This window comes from Dryobates pubescens, chromosome 18 (genome assembly GCF_014839835.1).
Source record: "Dryobates pubescens isolate bDryPub1 chromosome 18, bDryPub1.pri, whole genome shotgun sequence".
Taxonomy (NCBI): domain Eukaryota; kingdom Metazoa; phylum Chordata; class Aves; order Piciformes; family Picidae; genus Dryobates; species Dryobates pubescens.
The window spans coordinates 9,815,624-9,842,158 of record NC_071629.1 but is presented as its reverse complement, the minus strand read 5'-3'; the positions used below and the strand labels follow the sequence as shown (position 1 = coordinate 9,842,158).

General features: G+C 43.0%; 1 protein-coding gene across 4 annotated transcripts in view; it reads left to right on the top strand.

Moving 5' to 3' along the window:
* Positions 1–26,535, top strand: part of IL1RAPL2 (interleukin 1 receptor accessory protein like 2) — a 381,248-nt gene that overhangs the window by 72,079 nt on the left and 282,634 nt on the right. Inside the window, exon 1 of one of the 4 annotated variants that reach the window (XM_054169507.1) lies at positions 21,565–21,584. The exons of the other annotated variants lie outside the window; for them this stretch is intronic. Within the exon in view, the coding sequence (XP_054025482.1) occupies positions 21,572–21,584 (13 nt within the window). The 5' untranslated portion in view covers positions 21,565–21,571. Of the gene's footprint in view, positions 1–21,564; positions 21,585–26,535 lie in introns of those variants that run through there. 4 annotated transcript variants of the gene reach the window in all.

The window sequence follows — 26,535 nt, the reverse complement described above, 5'->3', positions numbered from 1 at the left end:
AATTTTATGCTGTTCTTCACTACTCTCCTAAGTAATTAGTAATTACTATTTATTAGATTAGTAGCCAAAGCCTACAACTGAAATCAACTCTTCTCTTAGAGTTTGCAGTCTTAATACAAAAGATGAAAGGGTAAGGGAGCAAGGTAGAGGTAACAAAGTAAAGTAATTATCCTGAGGCTGTGCAGCACATTGGCAGTTGACTGTGGCTGAGCAGCCAGCTCAGCTCAGCTGCTGCAGCCAGGGGGATGGAGGAGAGCGACATCAGAGCCAGGGAGGGGACTGGAGTGTGGTGACACTGCTAATGTGTCTGGAGTTGCAGCTTAGATATTCTGGTCATAAAAATGAGGTATTTATGTCTCTGGAGGGTGAATTGTAATCTGAATGGGGAGGAGAAATAGAAGAAAGGAGATGAGTGTTGGGGCTCCTTCACCATGTGCTGAGAAGCAAACACCATGGCCCTTGCAGAGGTGATGGGAGACCAGCAGACATACCCAACCTCACTAACAATTCTGGACTTGGCCACTTGTTAATTCTGTTGATTTTCTTTTGTTGCATGGTCGTGTAACACGTCGGGGAGCAGAAGGTGCTGAAGGGTGTGTAGGAGCAGAATGGCTCCTGCCAGGAGCACAGATGGTTGGAGAACATGCCATCCTCAGCAGCCATGGCGGGCTGTTTTTGTGGTTGTTTTTTAATGTTTGGATTGGTTTTATTGACTTTGGGGGTGGGAGTGTGTGTTTATTTGTTTTGGTTTGTGTTTTTATTTTGCCAAACCACAGTTTTAAACTGGAAATAGTTTAAACAGAAACAATCAGATCACTTCCATTGCTTCCAGAGGTCTGCACATGGATGTGCTCTCTGGGTATGCAGTGCAATGGCAGCAAAGCCAAGCAGTGTTTTGTCCAAGGAAGGAAGCTCTGTTTTTTCGCTTTATCCAGAGAGCAGGGAGCAGCTCTGCCCCGAGCAATCTCCTTTGGAGCTGTCAATGTAGCTGTGGACATTGTTCTTGCTGCTTTTTATCACTGATGGAATTTATAGCATCCCTGGCAAATATGAAAGTGTGAAGGTTACTTTAATCTTTTCAGTTCGTGCAAGTGTTCCCCAAGTGTTGTCATGACACAAGACTTTGGACTGTGGTAAGACAGCACTGAATGAGACGCAGCTCAGACTCTTTCCACCCAATGACAGAGCAGAATATTGAGGACAACAGCAAGTGAGCGCATGTTGTTTTTCCAGTGAGGCAAGGAACAGGCGTGGAGGCACACGTGTTTGGAGATGTTACTGTCTCAGGTGCAGACATACACAGGGTCTTTCTAGTGGAGAAGAGTTGTGGATGTTCGTGGAAGCCAAAAGCAATTGGTTATTGCCTCAAGGGGTAAAGTTGTTTCCTGTCCAGTGACAGATGTATTGGTGCAGATTGTTTCTCCATTAGTGCTTGGGTAGGTGGCAGCAGCAGTACCTCACAGATTTCCTCATAGAGGTGTTGGTGCACAGCTGTTGTGTGCATATAATAACTTGGAATAAATATGATATTGCTCTAAGTTAAAATGAAATGTGCCTATGTAAAATACACAGCTAAGCACGCTATTTTGGTACACTGTATGTGCATATACATGTGTCTATGCATATCAAGTTGTAAAGATTTGTTTGTTTTCTGAGTGGTGAATGTTCCTGTATTGCATTTGTATTACTAGACTGAGGAATCAGGAGATTTGATAAGGAGCTGATAGTCCTGATTTTCTATGTTTTATAGCTGTATTCCTAATTTTCAGCACTCCTTTTGCCTCACATCTGCAGACATAGCAGCCTTCTAGTATTTGAAAGAGGCCTACAGGACATCGGGAGAAGGACTTTTAACAAAGGCAGGATGAGGAGTAATGGCTTCAAACTGTCAGAAGCTATATTTAGATTAGACATTAGGAAGAAGTTCTTCACCATGAAGATGATGAAACACTGGACCAGGTTGCCTTGAGAAGTTGTAGAGGCTCCAACCCTGGAAGTATTCAAAACCAAGTTGGATGGGACCTTGAGCAACCTGGTGTAGTAGGAGTTGTCCTTGACCATGACAGGGGGCTTGGAACTAGGTAATCTTTAAGGTCTCTTCCAATGCAAACCATTCTGTAGTTTTATGACATTAGTGCTCTGCCCTGGAGCGGTGTTCTGAGCTGGTGTCCTGGGCTCTTCCTCTGCAGAGTAACCTTGGAGAGCTTGGGAAAGACTTTGCTTTTGGATGGTGCCCTCCTTATGAGATTGGTTTTGAGTTTGGATGCCTGCAAATGGCAATATCATGTCCCAGTGGATTGAGGGGACTGTGACCACTGTTCTGCATGGTGTTGGGGAGGACACAGGCTGTAGAAGTTGTGGGCCACCCTCTGATTTATCCTTCCTGCATTTCAGCCTTCTGTGTGATCCCAAGGTGCCATTAGAGCTGCTATGTGTCTCCCATGTTGAATCTGTGCCACCCATAAGGGTGTGCATGAGCTCTGCTTTTTGCCTTGACTCTCTGGGAAGGTAACCAACCAGTAGATGCAGGCTTGAGCAGCGGCTGGAGGTGCCCCAGTGTAATGACGACTTCATTCCTTTCCTAGCATGATTTTGTGATCATGCAGTGACTCATGAGAATAATTATGTGTTTATGGAGGGAGAGCAGAGAGTGGAAAGTGCACTGTTCCTTCAGAGGGGCAGAGTAGGGGCAGACAGTCCAAGTATTGACACCCCAGCCATGATGTGTTCATACAGGATGGGAGGACATGGACCAAGGAGAAAGGGAGGGAATTCTCCAGCAAATGTGCAGACACTGTGGCTGGGCTTATAAATTAGTTCTGCATAGCGTTCATTCCAGTGCTCTGTGACTTAACTTTTAAAAAAGAAAGCCTCATTGACCTTGGTTGTGGGGTATGGAGTTCACATCCAGCCCCAGGGCTGGAGCTGGGCACAATAGTGACATTGCTGAACCAGGCTTGGAAATTCTTACCATTCTGACAGTCTATAGGAAGCATTTGCAAATAATTTGGGGTTGGCTTTGCAATTGCACCCTAAAAGTGTTCAAGGTCAGGTTGGATGGGATGTTGAGCAATTGTGTCTAGTGGAAGATGTCCCTCCCCATGGCAGGGTATTTGAAACTAGATGGGCTTTAAAAATCCCTTCCAACCCAGCCCATTCTGTGATTCTCTCCTTCTATTATGGAATTAACCCACACATTTTGAGGTTAGAATGGAAAGTAGTGTCCCAAGAAATTCCCTTCCAGGGAACTGCATGTGGTGAAAGGATATATCCATGCTCTTTCTTTAGTGTGGCATGGAGTCCCTTATTTCAGCTCCTAGGTGCTTTGCCACTCTGTCAGAAGTCCTTCCTGAGATTTAGGAAGAGGTGGAAGGACATACTGCAGTGGCAATAGCTGAACTTGCATTGGCAGAGGGAAAAACATCTGAAAGTATAAAACATTCCACCCTTCCTGCCCGGCGTTAGGAGGTTTCCATTTCAGGAAGGAAGTGTGGGTCTGTTCTGTCATACTTGGGGGTGGGAGAGCCCAGTGACTTAATTAATGCTACACGCCTCTGCTCCACAGTTGTAGACTGTAAACAGAGCTGATCAAATGATGATGTGGGAGAGGAATTGTTTAAAATAAATTTTAATAAATTATAAAGAATATATGACTTGCCTTCTGTTTAACCAACTCCAGCTAGCCAGCCAGTATTTCCAAGCTTAGGAAATGCAGCATCATGTCAGTAATACTCAAGTGAGTAATTACATTGGTTGTTGAATGTATCTAATCTATGCTGAGTTTAACTTTAGTGTACAATAATAACAAGTCCCAGTCGAAGATCAGGGTTTTATTGCTCTTGGCACCCAACAGAGGATTGCTCTTATCTGGCTGTATCAGACATTCTGCAAATCCAAAATTCAATGGCCTTTCTGTTCTTTGGATGGGAGGGAAGGGGAAGATTTCCAGTCCTGCTTTTAACTGCTTTGTTGGTCAGAGGTTTGGGGAATAAAGGAAAGCAGTTCAGATGTGGGCTCTGTTGCTCTGTCCAAATTAGCAGTGCGTGTAGTATGTTTTGCTCCGTGCAAAGTCACAAATGGACCATAATGTAAGAAGACATTAAGGGGAGAAAGGGGAGAAGAAAGCCATTTGGCTAAAAGCAGCTCTGCTGGGCCTCCTTGTGCTCCCTCACTTGACTGTCCCCAAAGGGCACTGATTAAGGGGCTGTGGAGTTTGTAGAAAGGACTGGAGTGAGGATAGCTGGAATTGTATTAGGTTCTGTGCTGAAGTTATGACGCTGTTTCATTACTGAACTTAGGAAGTCTGGTCAGAGGTGCATAGGTGTTGCTTTCCATTTGTTGGCAAGGAGCATGAATAGTCTTAGCATTGTGCTGTTGGCTAAGATCCTGGGAGAGCTGCATTTAGGAAAAAAAAAAAGGTATGTTGCTTAGCTATTATGGAAAGGAGCTAAATAGCATCAACCACAAATTTAACTCCAGTGGAAGTTAGATATCTAAAAATCTTTGTGTCTCATCCTTGTGCCCCCACGTTTCCTCCCAGCAGGAAGAACCATACGTTTGCAGTGAGGATAAGTACATAGAGCAGTGGAAGCTGTTTAGATAAGCAGGCTGATTCAGTGGGGATTTCTTTGTTCTTCCTTTATCCTAGCAAAATCAGTTTCAGATGGAATATTGTACAACTCACCGAGGACAGGAAAGCCAACAAGTACCTTTTTCATTCCCACAGACAACAGAACTCCTGCTTATTTTTCTTTATTTAAGAGGTATTCGAAGGCAGAACAAAGCTCTGCTATTGCCTCCCAGCAAGTGACCTAAACCATTTAAGCTGAAACATATGACTCGAAGGAAGTATTTTGCAAAAACAGATGCACAGAAAGTCAATTTCCTATTCATATTTTGTTGTGGCAATTGGTACTTTAAAGAGATGGCAGACTTAAATTAGCTGGAAAAGTGACATCTTCAATTAGGAAAGCCTCTCTGCCAGCACATTGAACAGTTGCCAGTTTCTCAGCATTTAGAGACCGCTGATTGCCAACAATGGCAGCTAAACTGCTTCTGGGTAGAAACTAATTGAATTTTCTCAAGTTAAAATGAGGATCTGAAGTTAAAGCAAGGCGAACTCCTTTGCTTGCTCTCATTTTACTTACCGCTGTGATAGCTTCAACCAGTCCAAGGGCTGTCCTGCACTTTGGTGAATGGTGCTGCCTGGAGCATGGCTGTACAAACCCCTCCAGCCTCAGTCATCGTGGCACTTTGCTATTGCCATTCCCTGTACAGATCCATGAGTGCCTTGTTGGCCCTCCTGTACTATTTTGGTGGTTGTGTTCTGGAGGGACTCTTTTCCTGGGTCACGTTGCTTAGTCGGGTGCTGCCATGAAGGGAGTTGGTAGAGCCAACCTGAGGAGCTGGGCTGTATCCCATTGCCTGAGCATCATGGCCAAGCCACTGTCAACTATGCATTTGGGATGGGTGAAGAGTCAGTGACTGACATGAACAAGCTGTGAAGCTGCGTTACAGATCTGTGGGGGCACTTGCCAACTAGATTTTCAGTGGCACTTGGCTGGTGTGGGTTGCAGGTCTGCTCCACTTCCTGTGAAATCTGAGGGCTGAGCATATCCCAACATGAAGCCTTGTGTTAGACTGGCAAAGAACTGTGGTTACAAGGATTGCTGCCGTTGTTTGGCTGCACTGTGTGTGCTTTAGCTGTGCTTCTTCAGTTATTTCCTCAGTCTGATACAGCTTCTCTGGAGCAAGTCTTCAATTTTAACAGTTCCTGCCCCAGCAAGTCCAGGGATATTTGTCAATTTTCTGAGCAGGTTCTCCTTGGTAACCATCCAGACTGAATTCTGGCCTAATGTCAGTTCTACTCCTATCCCATCCCACTCTCTGTTGCTATCATGTGGTCTGAGGGAGCAGTACTATTATCATTCCCTAAGCTCTGCTGGATACGTTGTCAAAACCTTTGGGGAACACTGCTACAGTGGAATTGATGTTGTTCTTCTTTCCCACTCCCCATCAAGGACTTTTTTCCCTGCCAATGCTAAGTCTGAAAACCTTAGGGTGGGCTGCTTATCTTGTGTGGAAGTTAGAAATACTTTGCCTTGGGTCTATGCTTACAAGAGGAACTTGGAGACATAATAATGTACTTCCTAGAGGGCAACTTAGTTTCTTATTTTCCTCTTTGTCTTCATCCTAATTTATCTCCATTTACCCGCCTTTCTCTTAGCAGGGGTTTGGGAGCATGGTCTCTGCTTGCTTCCTTCACTGTTTGAAATATAACTGTAGCTGAAGCTCAAATACAAGGCTGGTCTCAGGGGAAGGAGCCTGCTGGAAGATGATTTTGCCCTAACTGTATGCAATGTGTATTTACTAAAACTATTGAGCTCTGGTAGACTCAGTGCTGTAAGAAAATGATTGGGGTTTTGGTCTGTCTCCCATGCAGAATATAGGCAAAATTTAAACTGTTTTTTGATTTCTGATCAAAATAGATGTTGTTTTTCAACCAAACTACATTACCCCCAGGTATTTCAAGGACTTTGTTTTCCTGTTAAAATATTCAGGAACATTTTGGGGAAGGGCAGCTTTTGACTTGCTGTGCAGCCTTTCCTCCTTGACAGAAGACAAGCAGCAGGAGAAGGGAAAGGCTCCTCAGCAGCAGCTGTGAGGGAAGGGTTTATTCAGTGTACTCAAGAAAGGCAACTTGATGCAAGGCATCAGCTGAGTCTCTGGTGGGCAATGGCTTCCAGCTGTTGTCTACTTTAGAAATACGTGCTTAAAATCTGGCCTAGAGGTGTGGGATTTTCCATCAACACAGCCCCATCTTACACCTCTTTATTAAAAAAAACAGTGAATGATCTACCTTTGCTGCCTGTAAGAATCATCTGATTACATTAAAAAAAAAAACCCAACCGAAAAACAGCCAGGAAGCAAACCAAACAGCTATTGGGATGTGTAAAAACTTGAGACAGATTTGGAGATGGAGCAGGAGAATTCAGTTGAGTCTTTTGTTAGAAAAAAGTCTTTTTTGGAGCAGCTGAGAGTAACTTACTCAGTTTATCCTGATACTCTCTGGCATTAATCCAGAGCAGAAATATTGTGGTTATGAAATGTACATTCTGCTTTTAGGTACTTTACAAGTGTTTTTTTTTTTCTTATTATGAATACAGTGACAAGAAAAAAGATGCTTACACCTTTTATAGGTCCACTGGCAGGGAGCTGGCTTCTTTTTAGTGGTTGGTGGGTAACATAAGGAGAATTCTGAAAGAATATTATCTCTAGTGATGTTGAGGTAGATATTCTCATCACTATGTAAATAACAACAAATATGTTACCTGTATGTGAAAGAAGAGGTTAAAAGAGAAGGCAAAGATGTGGTGATGATAGGTTTGCCTAAGTGAAATAATCTGCATGAAAAAAGAAAGCAACAAATTTCTGGGGACTGTATGGGGGTTTTAAATGAAGGCTGTGAAAAGTCTACTCAGCTGTTACCAGGGAATGGCAGGAACAGACAAGTGCCTTGAGGAAATTGAGATTTCCTGCATTTCTATCAGCCTAGGCACCAGGAGGTGGAAGGCCATAAGAGGCTGATGCCATGTGTCCTGCAGTTGCACTGAGGACGGTGGAAAGGAGAGACAGACAGGTGGCTGCTGACATGAGGGTCAGGCTTAGCTGATGTTGAAGAGACAGCTAGGGAAAATGCTGTGAAGAAAAATCCTGGGGAATGTGTGAGCTGTTTTCTAAGGGAGCTTAGAGGTCCTAGAGCAGAGGGTGGTGAGACTCACCAGCAGTATGAGGTATTGAGAGATGGGAGCTCTGAGGAGTTTCTCAGCAAACAGCAAGGCTCTAGACTTTTGGTTTAATTTGAAATTTTTACTGATCAAAAGAGCAACTATCTGCACTATACAGCAGATTTCCAGAAGCTGAAGCAAGCAAAATGGCCAAAGTTTCTTAACAAAACAACAAAGACTGGGCAGATTAGAGTTTAGCTGAGAAAGGAGGGGAGCTTTTTCCCTCCCACAAAAGACCAGAGGTTTGTTCAGAGATGCTATAAAAACCAGCAACAGCATCAAAAGCCTGTGGAACTGTAGGTAAAGCCTGCTCTTTGTAGGTAGGTGTGGCTGTTCACACTTCCTAGGTGTTTGGTCTTCTGCTTAATTCACTTGGAGTGTGCAGCATAATTCAGATTTCAGAAAGGAGCAAAGTAATGTGGTGTAGTTGAAAGCAGAAGCCTTCCAACTAAGAGAGAATGGAAGAAATAATAGTAAGGAGTGTGTTTTGTAAATGGTTTGCTGTCCAGTGAAACTTCTGAAGTTCTGTGTGTGGCACCAGTGGGGAGCAAAAAAATCCCAATAAGCATAAACAATGAATGGAGTACAGACAGGGGATTTAATATCAAGAAACTGAGAAGGCACTTGGGGCTTTGTGGCCAAACAACCGTTGAAGCTGGATTGTGATTATGTGAAGAGAGCTCTTGCTAATCGGAAATGGTTTTCCACAGTTCTGCTAGTTTGCTGTTTGAAGATACAGGATTTTAAGGCATATCTGCTTTTTTTGTAGGAGATGCTGAGCTTTTGCACCACATTAAGCCTCCCTGTGGGTTGTATCTAGTCTGGGAGCAGTCCTTTTGCTGTGGAAACAAGGCTCTTAGGACTCGTGAGGTTTTTATGCTGCTCATGCACATCGTGGGCATGACCTGAGAGATGGATAGTACTGCAGAACTACCTGCAAGGGTGCAGGTTTCCATTATCCTGGCCAATGTGACACTTCTTTCAGGAATGCAGCCTTGTGAATGCACTTTTTGCCTCCTGGGATTTGCTCCTGGATGTGACACTTTGAGAAGTCTGCCTCTAAGACATACAAAACCCAGATCCTGTTTCAGCATTGGTTGTAAAGTTTTTCAGTCTTACTAACATATTTTTTTTTCTTGTGAAACTGCCTATTTGTATTGCAAATGTGTTTGTATACTTCTTTAAACTTTGCTTGTTTTACTCCACCAAATGGTATTCTTAAAGTACAAATGCAGTTACCTTGACAGGAGAAGTTTAGCTAGTAGAAAGTCAAAGGACTTTCAGTCAAGAATAGATTTTAATAAGGTCCCAAGATCCCAAATTAATTCTCCTCCTTTCTTTCTTTATTTTTTTTTTTATATACTCATCAATTCTGGGCCACCAATTGCACTGAGTGTCCTTTAAAAATAATTAATACTGCAATCCCTTAAGTACTTCCAAGGTAAGTAAGTTTTCAAGTTGAACCTCAGTAACAGTAAGAAGAGAGACAATGCTCTTTTTATTGTACTTGTCATACATAACTATAGGCCCATATAGCTAATCAAACATTTCTAGGCAGCTCTGGATGATTTAGAGTTTACAGCTGAAGCAGGGGTTGAATTGCAGCTGGATGTTGTTGAAATTGTTCAAGCTCTCTTCTTGACATTTTTCATATTCCAGCTTCCTCTTGCTCTTTTCCTTTTCCCCTATGAAATCTTGTATTATCTGCAGGTTTTGAAGATTATGTTTTTTCCCCTCCCTAATCTGGGACGCTTTTTTTGCTTTGCTCCTTAAATAGAGATTGAGGAAAATAGGAGAGTAGTAATTGACAACCAAATTAATTTGAAGACTTTGTTGTGTGGAGCTGGATCAGCTGGTCTTCTGACCAAGTACAGCTTAAGAGGAAACAGTAAGAAATGCTTTATATTTAAGCTGATGGGGAATTACTGGAGATGGCCTGGTTGTTACAGTGAAATAACCTTTAGAAACTAGTGTTTAACAGGAGCACATTCTTTCTGCTAGCATTTCTGAGTTGCATCAGGAGTATGTTTTAGAGTGAATTGTGCAGGTCCCCGCTTGCCAGGCTTGATGTGCAGTGGTATTGCAGTGCATGGGCTGAATTTCTTCCAAGTGAAGTTAAATGTGAAGATGGGTTTCCTTTGCTTGCCTCATCCGCACTAACTGCTAGCAGGCAGTTTGGCACTAATCTGGTCACACAGAGCTATCCAAATGATAATGGTTGGAATGCATACAGTGTGGGGCTTTGGTCCTCAGCTCCTGGTGTGTCACTCCACAGACCTGCCCTGTCACACTGAACTGCTTGGTAATGAAGACCAAGGGGCAGCTGGGTAATTTCACAGAATCACCAAGGTTGGAAGAGACCTCAAAGATCATCAAGTCCAACCTGTCACCACAGACCTCATGACTAAATCATGGCACCAAGTGCCACGTCCAGTCCCCTCTTGAACACCTCCAGGGATGGTGACTCCATCACCTTCCTGCACAGCCCATTCCAATGGCTAACAACTCTCTCAGTGAAGTCATGGACTTTGCTTTACTGCTGGAATAAATAGAGAGCCAATATTTCATTCTGGAAATCCCATCCCAGAAGTAGAAAGCACTTTGTGGAGGAAAGTCTTCTAAGCACTTGCAGCTTCCTACAGGTTTCAACAAATAGAAGTCTGGCTCTTAAAGTCAGCTCTTAAGAATATCTAAGAAGGTACCTTGCCCCCCCCCCAAAAAAAGTGTGTGCTGTAAATGTTTAGCATCTCAACTACCCGTGGAGGTAATTTGTTGTTTTTCCTGTGAAGTCTAGCTTTGTCCTTCTTTGACATCTTGGTCTGTTGTGCTCTAAGAGGGTCTTGTTACTTCTGTGTATGCTGTGACCTAGAAATGTGTGCTCATCTATGGATGAGCAAGGCAGGATTTCTGTATTCTGCAGAACTAATCAAAGCTCATTTTAATAATGGGATTTGTCTTAAATTTTCAACTGAGTTTAAACCTTTAGACTTTTCAATCTGCCTTTCAGTCATTATAGGCAGATTTCTGTATGAATAATGCATAGTTCTGCTTTAAACATCAGTCTACACAAAACCACTTCATTTTCACTTTTTATTGATTCCTGCCTTGGTGGCTTGCATACATCAGAAATTTCACAACTTAAAAATGTGCCTATCCTTACAAAGGACTCATTGATCAAAAAAGGTTAATTTGAGTCCCTTGAATTTTTCATCATTCCTGGTTTTTGTTGTTGTTGTTTGTATCTAACTAGTAAAACCAATTTCCATTTAGAAACTTCAATTGTCAAAAGAAAGAATTCACTTTCTCTGGTGAGTTCCTATGCATAGAGTGTATTCACTTAAGGAACCAGCTCACAGAAATTTTGAAGCCATCACAGTAATTTATTGTTATAAGAAGGCTCAGGTTATGCTTCCCTCCCAAATAGATTCATCTGTTGTTAACTGCAAGTATTTTATTCATCATAAAGATCAAGTACAACAGAATTGGATGGCTTTTGAAATGGTGAAGAAAACATTTTTGACCTCTACTATGCAATGACATTCCCAGCAATAACCATTTCTTCTTTCTCTTCCCTTTATCTAATTTCTTGCCCCAGCCCTGAATTTCCTCAGCACCTTTCTTGCCTGTGTCCAGGCACTCTGTCATCTCACTTCTTAATTACTTTTTCCCATTCTGAGTTGATTGTAGAAGAGGCCCTGAACCTAACTTGGAGGTAAAAGTGGGAACCCCTGGGGGCTCTGGGGAAACCATAGCTCAGCCCTGTGAGCTAGGGCTGGCACGTTGTGAATTCCCACTGGCAGGAGTGGATTCTGTGTCTGCCATGGCGGGCAGCAGTGGTGCAAACAGAGCTGCTCCTGTGTCTTCACTAACTGGCTGTGGTTGTTTGTGGTGGCTAAGGTATAGTCTTGAATCAGTCCTCTGTGACTGGATGAATTAGTAATTTTAAACCAGAAAACACCTCAGCTTACACAAGGAAGAGATCTCTTCATTTCATATTGGCAACAGCCATTTCGGACCAGGTTTTCCCACTCCCAAAGGTGACTGACAAAATTCACAGTGGGGCTTTGCAGGAGAGGTCACAGATTTGGATGCAAGTTGCCCTTCAGAGTCCTCAGGTGGAGATGAAGGAGAATTTCCATTGTTCTTTAAGGAGAGGTGATTTCTATAAAATATCTGCCCTTCAGCATGGAGTTTGAAAATTGTACACAGAGCACAGGCAGTTTTCCAGAGTACATGGCAAAACTTGCAGCCCCTGCACAGGAGGCAGGGACCTGGTGCAGCTGGGCTCCCTCAGAGCAGTACCGATGCTGCTGTGAGTAGATGCTAATGTTCCTTTGCTGCTGCTAATAGCTTTCACCCACGTTGGCAGAGGCACTGGGAGTACTTTTTTGATCACATCTCAATTTTTTTGCTGTCTCAGGGGTTTTATTGTACAACACCTGTTGTTTGGGGTTTGTTGGGGTGTTTTGTTTTTCGCTAACCCCTACACTGTGTGGTCTGCATGTCCTACTCTTGCTTTGCTGTTTATAGTGCTCCATTTCGCACTGCTGTAATGTGAATGGCAAAAGCCTGTAGAGAGCCACATGCTGCCATGCCATTTTTCTGCACTAGCAAACCTCTTGAGGCAAAGTGCCTTAAAAGCAAGACTGTCAATATTAAGTTGTTAGCTGAGTGACAGAAGTGCTGTGCTGACCACTTGTGCGATGCTTGGTTGTGAAATGCCAAGTGCTTTCATCCTCACCTGTAACTTCTCTGAGTTGAACATGCATCAGGACCCTGGTTCTCATAAGGCAGCTTTAATTAATATGCAGATTCTTTTGTTAACAGCAGGGGACTAAGTGGCTTTGAGGGGGAAGCTCAGGCAGTCTGGGAGAAGCACACTGAGGTGGGGCAGTGATGATGCGATGCACAACTGCTGAAGGAAAGACGAGTTTCCCATTTCAGTCTTGGTGTATGAACTGATGTGTGTTATGTTGGCAAGGGGCCAGGATCGTGCTTCCCAGTGGCTGCCCAGCCTGCCCAGCACCACAGGCATTTCCTTTTCTGTTAATTTCTCTCTCATGTTGCTTGACACCTGTGTGAGCTGGCACTTAAATATGCTCCAGCCAGCCTGGGGCACTTGTGGCAATGTTGAAGTTGGTGATTCAAATAAAAATAGAAATCATTCCCGCCTTTCCCATGGCAGTTTCAGCCTTTCTTCTGTTCTTTCCTTGTCAGGTCAATGGGTTCTTTGGAAAACAGTGCCTGAGCTGTCTCAGTAGCCTACTCTGCGCTGAAGCAAGGGCACAAGTGACCCTGTGTCCCAGCAGATTATGTCTGCTTTGAAATGCGCTCAGCCACCGCAGCCGTGGGGTCCTGATCTCCTGCCTATGTCTGTGGTGCGATGCCTGCCTGGCACACAGCCTGCTGATGTGTCCTGGTAGTGCAGGTCTTCCCTGCTGCAGAATTTTGTGTCCTTCCTAGGAAACAGAAATAGCAGGGATGTGTTTATTCAAAGCATCAAGGGAGAGGGCCTTTTGCAGTCTGGCTGGCTGTGCAACATTTACCTTCTTGTGTCTGTCAGGAGTTTCATTGCTAAAATGAGGCTTGCAAACTGTGCCTCTCAAGAACACTTTTTCAGCAGGGACAGAAGCCATCAGAGATGCCAGAAAATAACCAACTGCCTTCATTTTCTATGGTAAGGCAATGTCCCAAGTATTTTGGGACACTTGGATGGCTTGTCTGTCATCCTTCTTCATCACATGTTCTTTGGATTGTGAGACTGATGAAAGAATTACTTGAGCATCTGATTGCACATACCATGTTTTAAGACAACATTTGACTGATGAGTTGTTGTTTGTATTCAGTCTCAATTAAGGCATTTTTTCCCTGAACTGGGCTTTAAGAGCTGGATATAACTGTGCACAGACTTCAAAAGACAAAGATGTTCCATCTCAGTAACTGGATGAATTATTTATATATTCTGGCAAGGTCAAAAAGATGAAAGTACAGGGGTGGATTTAGAACTTGCTTCTGTTGCTTCAGTGGACTCAGCCTACTGAGAATGTGAGACTTCAGGTCCCCATGCATGCGTCCCACGTAGGCTGACCAGGGGAGACAGACATGAGCTCTGCACAGGCTGTGCACCAGAGAAGAGATGGAGTTGGATGACTTCGGGGTTTTGTCCCAGCTGTGGAGATTTGGTGAGTTATGGGGAAGGTTCTGCTTTGGAGATGTCCTATGGTGAAATCCCACAAAGGATGCTGCCTTTTGTTTAATTTGAGTGGATGGGTGCTGAGCACAATGGCTGTAACGAAGGGTGCCAGGGTAGAATGACAAGAAAGATTTTTAAATTAACATATGGGAGATTGCTCTGGTGTTTTTGTTTTGCCTTTCTGTTCTGGTTCCAGTATTAATCTGCATTGTCTCAGCATTTGAGACTTCAGTGCCTTGGAGATGTGATAAACAGCTGCCAGATGTTCCATTCTTTCTGCTCTTCTAGAGACGTTCTGAATGTGCAACACGCTACTTATCTTCTCAAGGTGTGGTTATAGTGGGATTTATTATGATTTCTCCCTATGTAGTGTCCCAAACATTTGAGAGAGAACTGTTAAATTGTTTTTAGAAAGGGAAGTGGCAAAGAAGGTAATTAAAAACAAGGAATAAAACATAAGATGTAGGTTGATATCATTCTAAAAACTTGACTCCTTTCCTTAATCACCAGCATGTTTGCTTTACACAGAGAAGGGAAACACTGCTAACATTTTATTAGAACCTTTGTTAACCTGGCCTTTTCAATCTAATAGCAGAGCAGCTTGGGGGGTGGTGTTACAGCCCATATTCTACTCTTTTGACGTCTTGTCCAAATTAGTGACAAAGCCCCAAGTAATGTGCAAAGTGAAAAGGAGGTTTTGCTGGTGCTGAATACCCTATGCTAACACTCAGAATAAAAATGTCTGTTTTCTTGAGCCTGGTGACCTAACCTCCTCCTGTGAGTGACCAGGGAGGGAGTAGGAGAAGAAAAGAGGGAAGTGGGGAATGAAAAAAGAATTGTAAACTTTTGCAGCATTGTGATTCATTATCCTTCACCTCTCTGGAATGCCACAAGACTTTTTAAAGCATCCGCTATTTGTTACTTGGCAGAAAGAGGCTGATAGCTTGAGACTCGAATTGTCATTTTATTCACAACACACTGACAGAACAGTGCAAAAACAAACCTACCATTTTAAAAATGGATAAAGACACCAAATTAACTAACAGAGAGCTCACAAAGCATATTCTTAATTCTGTGACAAAAAACAGGAAAGAGGGAGCTTCTGGAATTTTGCCTCATATTTGCTCTGATTTCATGGACCTTGTTCTATTGCTTCCTAGTTTTCCTCTATTTAAAGGGAGTGGGCTTTACTTAGCATCAGGTAAGCAGAGGAGAACCTATTTTTTAGCTCTTTAGAGGTAAAACAGGGAATCCAATGACTCAGGGAACTGTGTGAGAACAGCAAGTCATCTTCCTTAATGAGCAAGTTGAGGTGTCAATAATTTGCCGTTAATACGTGTCTACATTTGAATCTAAGCTTGGTTTTGAACTTGCCAACAATTTTTCTACTCCATGTCAATGATTCTAAACATGTGAGCTGGGATGCTTGGACTCTTAAGACTTAAATTATTTTCAAAATTATTTATTTCTAACAGGAACCAACCAAGGTATATTAGTGCAGAAAGAAGAAAGGTTTCATCAAATCTCAATTGTCAAAGCAGATGTTGCAGTGTGTGGAGAAAATAAGGAATTTCTCTAGCCCACCTGGGCATTTGATTTGTGCCCACTATTATAAGGAGCAATGCTTTGTTCTGTATCTCCCATGAAGTATTAGAATCTTTTATTTCACACTTGTATTTAACCAGTGCTGTTGTTTGCTCTGTAATTCTGAGACATTTTCTTACTTGTTCTGAATGACTTTTGCAGTCATTCAGATTACTTGAGAGTTGAACACTCCCATGAAGGTATGCAGTCCAGAAGATCTCAAATTGGAACTGTACTCCAGTGGCAGTTAATTGGGAGTTATTTCTATTTTTCTACAGTTGGTAGGTACTATGACTATTTTTCATGGAGAATCACTTAAAGACTTAAGTTAGAGATCAGGTCCTCCCTCCTATACTAAATGACATCTAGAGGTATTGAGAAAGAGAGTTCTTGTTCAATAGGCTTTAGAGCTAAGTTACACTTTCACAGTGAAAAAGAAATATTGAGACAACTATTATTGAACGCACAGTTCAGAGAGGCCAGGGAGAAAATTATTGGTCATTTCAACTACTTCTGGGGAATGCATTGCCTTGAATTTGAGAGGGAAGAGCTTTTCTGGCCCTGTTGTTAAAAGTGCACCACATTACTAAAGAAAGTGATGCTTTGAAGTCAAGTTGTGGGTATGCAGTAGTGGGCTGTACACACCGACTTGACATGTTGACCCTGAGTGTTGCAGATCCCATGGTAACTCTTGGAATACATATGCATGTATATGAGAGGATTGAGCAGATCTCTTAAATTTCAAGAAGAGAAATTGCTGTATTACTGCTTTTTCTCTGACCTTGAAAGGTCTTGAATTATTAAAGAGTCTCTTAAAAGTGCAACCTAGTTTCCAAGCTCTGTAACTTTTAAATGGCATAACCATTGTGAAATTTAGTTCTGGAATCATTTAGGCAATTTTTTTTCTGCATCACTTTAATTACAAAAATGGGATGTTTCTCTTCCTTTGGAATATTTTATCATCTTAATTAAAAATACTAATTTTGTGTACAGTGCAATGCAAAGGTTTGAACAACTCATAATACTCTTGAGTCGCTGAAATACTGGGTCAGTTTCTGATAGATGAGCAGTGCCTGACTTGGTATATACTTAAGTTGTATAGGCATCTAGGTACCTTTTAAATACCACTGGGGTACAAAAGTATTGTTTATGCTGCCTATGAGCAGAAAGCAAACTCTGCTGTGAGAACTGAAGATGAGCCAAGCTTTGAACTGGTTCACAAAACCACCACAAAACTTTGGGCAGCTTGGACTATCAAAGAGAAAATTTGGAATTAACGGTATAAGGATGGTACCTCTGTCCTTTAGCTTGGGTTACAAGTTTCCACACAAGAGAAGTCTCCCATGCCCATACACAATTCAGGCAATGATTGTATGTAGTCTTTGCCCCAGGCTTGCCCTTGACATAGTGAGGCGGAATCATAACTACAGCTGTTTACAGCTTATTATTTTTATATCTCATTTATTAACATCAAAGAAGTGACATGTCTCCCTGATTCCTAGGTCAGGGTTATTTTATATTGTCTTGTGCATAAGTGAGCTTTGTACTGCAGGAGAAAAGTGCAATGGAAAATTCATCCAACCCTCCCTCCTCAGAGGCACAAACTTGTGCCTGTGTTTCAGCTGGTACCAGCAACTGGTTCTACTTCAGAAGCACTTGCAGGATGTGGTCAAAGCTGAAGCCTTGGCCCTGGGACAGCTTAAGGTCTTGCAAATGACTTTGAGCTCCTTCTAACAGGGAGGCCTTTGAATTCTGGTTTATTGTTAATGTTTACAGCAGTGTGATTAGAACCAATTAGTGACTTGTGCTTTGTATGTCCTGTAATAACAGAGATGCTGTTTTCCCCACTTTGTTAAATTTCCACAAAGCAAGCAAACTTCCTCTTGGCTGTGAAGAAGGAGCCTGTAGTGAAAGACAAAGACCCTTCTGCATCTAATACCAACCTCTTACTGCTGGGCAGGAGTATCCAGAGAAAGCAGGCATGGGAATGTGCAAGTGTGTGCTGGGAGGAGAAGCAGTGCCAGGGTTTGTCACTGTTTGTGTTGTGGTTCCACTGGAACAACAGGGCACTGCAGTAGTTTATCAGCCATGTTCTCATATAGGTGCATCTGCTGATATATAAATTGTGTCCATGTAGAGCTGCTTCAGGAAATGGGGAGGGGTGGAGAGGAGCAATTAATTTTGTCTCTTCAGAAAAGCAGTGGTCTGTGGATTCTGACACGATCACATCCAGTTTTTCCACTTGTACATTTGCCATAGATCAAGCCCCGCTACCTCTGCCTTAAAATGTAATCACTTTAAAAGATGCAGTCTCCGATTCTGGGGTCCTGCACCGCACCAGAGCTGTGCAAATGCCCTACAGGAATCTGTCCTCTGTTGCTCAGATACAGAAATGCTGCAAAGAAGCATGAACTGTCCCTTCTGCTTCTTCTGTCATAATAAAATAGAGACACCTTTCAAAGTTAATTTCAGAATGTTCTTTCCTGTCAAAAGTAATTTGGTGGCCTTGAAGGGCTGAAACTCCTATCCCCAGACAATCAAATGCACTTTTGGATGTTTGTGATGTGATTTGCAATGTGTTAAAACCTCATTGAAAGCAACAGACATCTTCCAGATCCCTCTCTCTCTCTTTATCTGAATCTGTAGACTTAAAACAGTGTGGGTTTTAATTAGGAGATAAAGTTGAAGCTGTTCAGAGATGAAAGATTGAGAAGAGGACCACTTGCAGTATGCACATGCATTTCTCTCAAACATGAGCACTCCTGCTCCCAGTCAGGAGTGGCAGGAGCTCCAGCACTGGCTTTGTCCTTGCGGCTGAGGCTTGGTGGTGTTGTGTAGCCTCAGTGCTGAGGGCTAGGGTTACAGGTGGCCAAAGGTGCAGGATGCATCCACTGATGCATGGCCCCTCATCTTTGCCAATGCTGGTGAGAACCGGTTGTCTTTTGTTGGCAGAGACGTAGCTGGGGCAGGCAACTCCTTCACTGTGATCTGTAATGGGCACCAGTGGGCCCTTCTGATGGGAAAGCACCATGCCCTCAGTGCTGCAGAGCTCTCCTTGTGAGATGTGGCCATGCCTGCTGCAGCCAAAGGGCTGGAAGGTGTCTGAGGTGTGGGAGATGAAGTGAAATGCCTGGTGGATCTGGACCCATCCCTCCTAAAACTTGCACAGTGAGAGTAAATAGTAACAGTTGGTTTCTGCTCTGCAAGAGAAATTAAGCATAATAATGTGTTAGCCTAGACTGCTACCTGCCAGAGTTAGACAGACTCAAGACTGGGATAAAAAAAGATTGTCATCTGATTTTTCCATCTGGATGAGACTGCTCAGTTTGCCTGCAGACTCTGTCTCCGGAGGCCGAAGAGGAGTGGCTGCTGCTGCGCTCCCTGCCTCACAGGAGGAGGTATGACCACTGATAAGTGATCCTGTGGGAATACAGAGGCCCTTCTGGAGCAGAGTAAGATGTAGATTCTAACATGCTGATGAAAAACATGCTGAAAAGGTGCACATTGACTGGTTGGTGTGTCTCCCCCATCTTGTAGCTTGTGGAACTTAAGTGATTTCAGATATCGGACAGATTTCTAGGAACTGTTTTCATCCTATTTGTTACCAGTTAAAAAAACTATTAGCAAGACAATAAAGCAACAGCTGTGAAATGTCCAACATATTAATGCTAGAATTATATGACCAACATCCTATAAAAAGAGGATTTCTATTTCATATGTAGAAATTGAACTGTATGTGATTGAAGAGCGTTTGTCCCGTCTAGCTGTCCCTACCTGGTCAGTCAAGCTTCCCTGAACAACTTTGTTTTATAGCAAAACCACAAATAGTAATTAGCATAGAAAAGGTATTTATTCTAATTATCCTCCAGTGGCCAGACCGATACAAGAGTTAAGCCTCATTTGCATTTTCCATCAAGCAGATGTGGATGCACCACAAGCTGTCATATGACAGATACTGAGGCTAACATGTAGGGTGTGTGAGATGTCAGCTTTCTGATCTGGCTGATTAGGCTTATAATTTGCTCTCAGTTTATAATGGCTTCTGGTTATGTGACTGTAAAGGAGAAGGCAGCAGGGGAATTGGCTTACCTGAATGTCCTTCATCTGGATGCGATTTGTTCCTTTTAGATTTAGAAACTATGCTGCTTATATTTATCTGCTGAAGTCTATAGTCTGCTTCCCTGTATGTTTTATTTTTAACTGCAAGATTTTACATCCATATTAATAAGGCAGCCATGAAGTATTGTAGCGCTAAATAACCTGCAGTTTCCCAGTGAAATAATTGTCACAGTTTGCACAAATAGAACTGTCAAGTTTGCTATAATGACACAAATCTAATGGAGCATAGTCCAATAGTAAGGACAGGCTTCAGAATAAGTTTTAAAGCTTTTATTGCTACATTGCAATGCATTTTTTGGGTGTGAAATATGCAACCCGGCTACAGTTCAACCAACGGCCTAACCTACCAGTCATAATTTAAAATCATCAAATCATTTTCAATCTCCAGCCCTTCCTCTTCTGGAGCACCTTGTTGGATGGACAGCATGTCAGCTGCTAACTAAATTTCAGATTTTAGGAAGGCCTTTAGTCATATAACTCAGGATGATAAAAAATCCTATTTAATGGGGAATATTCCTTTGCCACAGGCTCGGTCAATAAATTAAATAGATTAATTAAGTTGAGCTGTCAGGACCAAGGACTGTCATGAAGTCAGGCCAGCGGAGTTGGCCATTTATCAGAGGCAAAAATTTGTCAGGAAAAGGCAGCCTTTAATGGGCAATTCTGGAGTGCATGCAAATGAGCAAGTACATAAAAAGTCTAGCAAGGAGTGAGTGCCTGTCATCTGATCACAAGTGGTATAAAAAGAGGTGGATATGTCTGTGCAAAGTCATTAAATTTGCTTATCAGGCTCCTTCCTGGGAATTTTTGAACTTCAAGTTCTGAGGAGATGAACTGGCTTGTGATGTGGGTATATAGTCTCAGGCATTTCCTTTTTTTAATCTTCACTGAGAAATTCAATTGGTTTTGTGTTTTGAGATATATATACACACAGAGACACATGCATATATATGTATGAAGTGATTTAAAATGCAAGCTTATTAAAAAATAGCAAAGCTTTTGTTGCTTTCAGAGCACTCGGAGACATTGGGCTCTGCAGGTGGGATCCAACACGGAGACTGGAGACAGGCCGATGCATTCATGCCACTTCAGCACAGGAAACTTCAGTGCTGCTTATGCCCGGTCCCATCATTTCCTTGCAGGAGACTCCTATCATTCCTGGTCTGGGAGTGTCTTACAGCTGGGTGCTGTGGGCATCTGCTGGGTGCTGTTGGTATCTGCACATGTGTCTCTGACTGAATCAGGGTCTCCTTCTACCCCAGAACCCATCATTGGACAAGCATGGTCTGCAGAGTTTTAATGCCCACTTACTGAGGCTCAAGAGACAAAGTCATAGGGACTTCATGTCTTTAATTGTACCCTGTGTACCTTAGGCTACTGAAAGAAGGTGAAGGTGGCAGTTTTGGGTGTAATGCCTAAGGGAACTCTGTTAAGATCATCACCTGAGGAGCCCCATGAGGCCAGCCCAGTGCGAGTGGCAGTGCAGTTTGCAGGCCCTGGCTTTCACAAGCAGAGGACCTCTTTGCTACCACGTCTTTCTCTGCGGATGCAGTGGGAGGGAGATGGTGTGTGCTTCCCAATGTAGAAAGTGAAGCAGTGCATATAATTGCATGAAAGTTGCATCTCTGTTTTGGTACTTCCAGTTTAGCTGTAAAGCCCTGACCATATGGATGTACTCCTACAGCCACTCTGGAGGCAAGCTGAGAATAAAATGAGCTGTGTGCAAGAGCTGCAGGCCTGTGTAAATGAAACCTGCCTGACAAACCAGAAACATGCCTTTTTGGTGTAGCACAAAAATAAAATGATCTTCAGGCGTAGAACCTTGCGTATGTTCAGTTCTGTTGACTAAATAGTTCTGAGCTCGAAACGGCAAGAGAATGAGCCGGAGATGCTTGTGCCAGGTGAGTGATCTGTCAGGAGAGATGTGGAAGAAGACAGTGCTGGAAAAATGTGCCCAGCCATGCAGGAAGGGCCAGGGGCTTTGTTGTAGTTCTGAGGCAAGACCTTGTTGGCCAGGGTGAGTAGGGGTGAGCAGGAGTAGACTTGATTGTTGTTTTTTTGATGTTGTTCAGGAAAGGCAGTGCTAGAGAACAGGAATGTGCCTGACTTGAACCCACTGAAGAGCAGCTGGGGTGGAAGAGGATGAAGATGAGAAGTTGCAACTGGTGGTAGCTTCTGGATTGCTTCACTACCCTGTTGAAAGAGGTGATGAGAATTGCTGCCCCTTGTAGTTCAGAGTTTTGTCTTGGGAACTTTGGAGAAAATTTAGAAATGCTCCCAGTGCCTGGAACATCTCAGTCACAGTGTGAGCAGGGCTCCTCAGAGGGTAATGTCTTGCTGATGCTGGTCTGTAGGCCCTTGGTGAACACTTTGAAAATTGCCCCAGAACTTCAGCTGCAGGAAAGTCAGGCTATCTTTACATTTCCCTGCCCCCCCCCCCCCCCCCCCCCCCTTCTTATACTATTATCAGCAGCTGTGAAGAGTGATGCAATCCATATGCCTTATGGAGCACCTATATATAAAAATCTGACATATGGATGTTGTGAAGTTCTCGGAAGATTCCACACGCTTGAGATCACCCACGTTTTAAAAACATTCTGTTTGGGAATTAGTTATTGAGATGTTCTGTTGAGTTCTCCAAAGTGAAACCAGACAAACAGTGCTGGGAATGTTTGCAGCATCGAGTCAGCTCTGAATTAGTCTTTGTGATCCCCTTGGAGCACTGCAGGCTTTGGGAAGGATGTGTTTGGGCTAAATGTTTTCAAGCTGTCTGTCCAGGTGACTTTTACTCGCCCTGTTAACCTTGCAGATATGAGCTGTTACTAGCTCACAGTTCTTCACTGTCATCTGCTGTCCCTCATCTAATTGGGAGCCTCTCTCTCCATCAGCGTGATAGGAGGGGAGGATGAGGCACAGTATCACTGAACACTTGGTTTCTGAATTAAATCCTCATGACTCTTGCTGCTCAAAAGTATTGTTAAGTCAGCCTCCTGGCTGCTGTTTATGTGGGACTTGAAGAAGGCAGGGCATTCAGATGGAACCAGAAGTCAGTAAAGCATACAGTTTACAAGAAGTTGATGCCTTTTCTAACATTGATTTGCCATGCTGCTGTAGCTCATCATGTCAAAATGTTTATCTGGAAGTTCTCCATGGCTTGGCTTTTTGGTTTGTTTTGTTTTTGTTAAATCCTTTTTTTATCCACTGAGATGGGAGTCTGTCCTGCTGCTGATTTGGCCAATGCAGCAGTGCTGGCTGCACTCGCCCCCTAGGGAATTTGCTGTTGGAGCATGAGATTGAGCGGCAAGGTGGGCATAAGGCATGGTGGGCATGTCGGCTCCACACAGATGGAGAATGAGCAAAATCAGCGATTCAGTGAGCAAATGGTAAGGGGGAAGGTACATATAAACTGAAAGGCTTTTCAGTTTTACTCACTGTTTAAGAAGCACATAGCAAGTGCTATAAAAATACAGATGAATAATATGTAGTTGGTTGATCCTGGGTCCATCTTATCTCCTGATTTTGGGACTTGTTTGGAGTCAGTGTGAATACAAATTCTTCCTGTACATGAGGATCGTGGTCTGGTTAGGACCTGGCTTCTCAGACACCATGCCTCTCCTAGCACCTGGGATGTGCTGTGCCCCCAGATGTTTGTACCAGTGCCTTAAGTTTTCATGAAAGGCATCTCAATTTGCTGCCATCCTCTCTGTCAGTTTTGTTCTTGTGGGATGACAGAGGATTGACAGCAATTTGGATTCTGCTTTCTGAAGTGCTTAGCCCAGGGCTTCAGTGATGTGGAGTAGCAGAAAGCAGCACACTCTGGAGCTTCATTCTTTAGGAGCTCAGGTTATACATGTGTGTAAACCTCTTTCTCCCCAAAGAGTTGTCTAGGTGAAGTTAATTCCACTACCAATAAATGTTTGTTGTATTCTGTGAAGCAGTAGCAGGAGAGCAAGCCTACAGCAGGTGTCTGTACATCACTTTAATCTGTAATCAACCTGTTATGATTTCTAGTTCACAGCTATGTCTTAGTTATTTACACATGCTGTGCTACAGTGGTCCTGGTTGCTTAGAATCTACTACAGGGAGAAAACATTTTTCTGGCTTTTATTTGAAATGAAAGCTGTTCCCAGCTGCAGAAATCCAGACCCCAGCATGAGTGTCTGTATTAAAAACTGGGCTTTGGGCTCCATTAAAATACTGTGACTGCACATGTCACAAACAGGAATGCAGTACAGTAGCACAGACACTTAAAAGATTACATCCCTGCTTAGAAACCAAGGGCCTTTTGAAACTGAGGGCTGCAACCAGGGAACAAGAAACAATTATCTCCTCTCTTCTCCTCTTCCAGCCCCCTACCTCCAGCCTCTGTCAGCTCTTGACTTTAAACTTTGAAATTATACACTTGTCTCTTGGTAGTCTTCCCCTGCATTTTAATTGGGGATGGCAGGTAGAGCATAAAGTCAAAGACCTAAAAATAACCTATAGAACTGAAACAATGGAGCCAAAAAGACAGCCCTTCAGTTAGAGGTGGTGATGGTAGTGGCCAAATTTTTGGCACTGTTTGTAAACTCATGATTAGGTCATGCAAAATTGTGTCAAATTTTAAAAAGCCTTTGAACATGAACAGGGCTGGAAAGCTCTGAGGGAACAGCAGAGCTGCAGTAAGAGTGATGTGTACCATGACAGATTACTACAAATTGTGGATTAGAAACTGATATTGCTTTTTGACAGTGTCAAAATGACCTAAAGAACAGTAATAAACTCCAAAGAAGAGATATGAACTGAAAAAAAAATAATCAAGATTCTCATCTCTCACATCCTCTGCTCTTGTCCTACTCTTTTTTGACTAAGGAGCTGAAGCAGAAAGAGCTCAAGGCTATTCAAATTCTTAGTGCCAAGGACTGGTGTTTTGGTGAGATGAGCAGGAAATAATGACCAGAGACTACAGAGGAGCACCAGGGTTTGCATTGATTTTTGAATCCCTACTTAGCACTGCAGAAGGTCTTTCAAGATCTGAACTACAACCAAGGACATGTCAGAGGTGGCGGGGAGTAGAGAAACAGAGGCCCCATAGAGGCAAAGTGTGCTAATCTGGATGTAACAAGCAGTATGTGGGTGTTACAGATTCTTATTGCTTGCCATGGGACTGTGCACACTGCTCAGAATGAACAATTTTCTCCATATATTTTTTTCCAAGGGGCTAATCTCACCAAGGGTAGTGCTGTCTGTGCTATCTAAATGACAATAAACTTATCAGGTCTTGGCAGCCTGAGAAAACTACTGCAGTTCTCCTCTTCCTGCCCTAGTGGGGAAGGCAGAGGCTGGGGAAGTTGAGTTCCAGAGTATCTGTTGTTACATTCCTGCAGCCAGTGCTGATGGGGTGTTGGAGAAGGCAGATGGGGCCCTGTGGTCTCAAACTTGAGCTTCTGTATCAGGGACACCCAGAAGGTAAGGCGGTGTCTATGGAAGTCTTGATGCTAAGGATCTTAACAAGGATCATGAAGAAAGCCAGGGGCAAGGAAATGGATGGAAGTAATTTCTCCCAGCCCACTGGTGAAAGGGTGAGCTGCTCTCTTGCTCTGATTCTCTGCTTTGGCACCAGATTTTGTTCGTATTCTCTTCCAGTCCCTGCGGGAAGCGAGGCAGGCCTCATGAGGACAGCTCTTTGGTACCTAGAGCAACTGTTGGGAGCAGAGAAGGTGTGTTCTGTAAGGAGATGTCTTTCTCAGAGTACCTCATAATGAAGGCTAGCAGATGTAATCCAGACAGCAGTCTGGATTTAGACTGTCTGAAAAGCTGCCTCTCTGTCTCAGCTCAGGACACCTCATTTCCGAAAGCGTTAAGAATTTCCATATAGCTTTAGTCTGTCTCCAGATTCCCACCCACTCAATCTCTAATTAAATGAAAGAATTTCCACTTTATGATTAATCCTTGTTTTCAGGGCAAGCTGCAAAATAGTTGAAAAAGTAAGACTTATCTGTCTGCTACTTTCCTTCTGCCTTTTTAGTTTGCAAATGAATGTAGGGTCATCTTCCATCATTTGTCTTCTTAGAACTTTTGCCAGTTTTAATTCAGTAAAACGCAGTAGTCATTCCTCATACTTATCTGTAAATTGCATTGAATCTTGTTGCAGTCATATTAGGTGGTAATGATTTATATGCCTTCTAATAATTTATTTGATTATGCAGCTATGTTCCATTTGTAAAGAATTATTGAGTTAGTGCTTTTATGTAGGGAAGAAAGAGAAATATTTTTCTATAGTTCTTGCTTTGCCTTTCTGCAGTTTGGTTCAGTTGCTGCATGTTTTGTTCTTTAGTGCAGTGCTATGTAAGGATCAGGCTGACAATTTATTACCAGTACTTAGTGTTGCTTGGCTTCAGGATGCACGGAAGCTGTGCATCTGAAGGTGGTGTAAGCGTGAGTGTTGTGTGTCAGTCTTTAGGTGGTTCTGCTGTGTATACATGTCCAGATTCTACAGGCCTGCCATGGGATGATCTTTGCTGGGCACAGAAGGGACTGATGGCTCTATGATTTGCTGTGGAGGGTAATGTGAATGTGAAGCAAGCGACAGCATGTCTGAAATCTTGGTGGCAAAATACATTGGTTTCTCCTCTCCTTTTCCTTGTGCCCCATCAGTTCTGTATGGAATGTAAGGAGTTGTCTCACTCTATTCATGGCAAAAACCACATCAGGAAAGTGGTTAAGCAGAGGTTTGACTTCAGGATTAGAATTATTTCCACTGGTTTCTGAGGCAATTGTTCTCTCAAAAGTAAACAGGTATGAAATGGGGCTGCTGAGGAGGAGCAGGGAAAGAAACACTCAGAGGGACTAAAGGAAAGTGATTCTTGTATC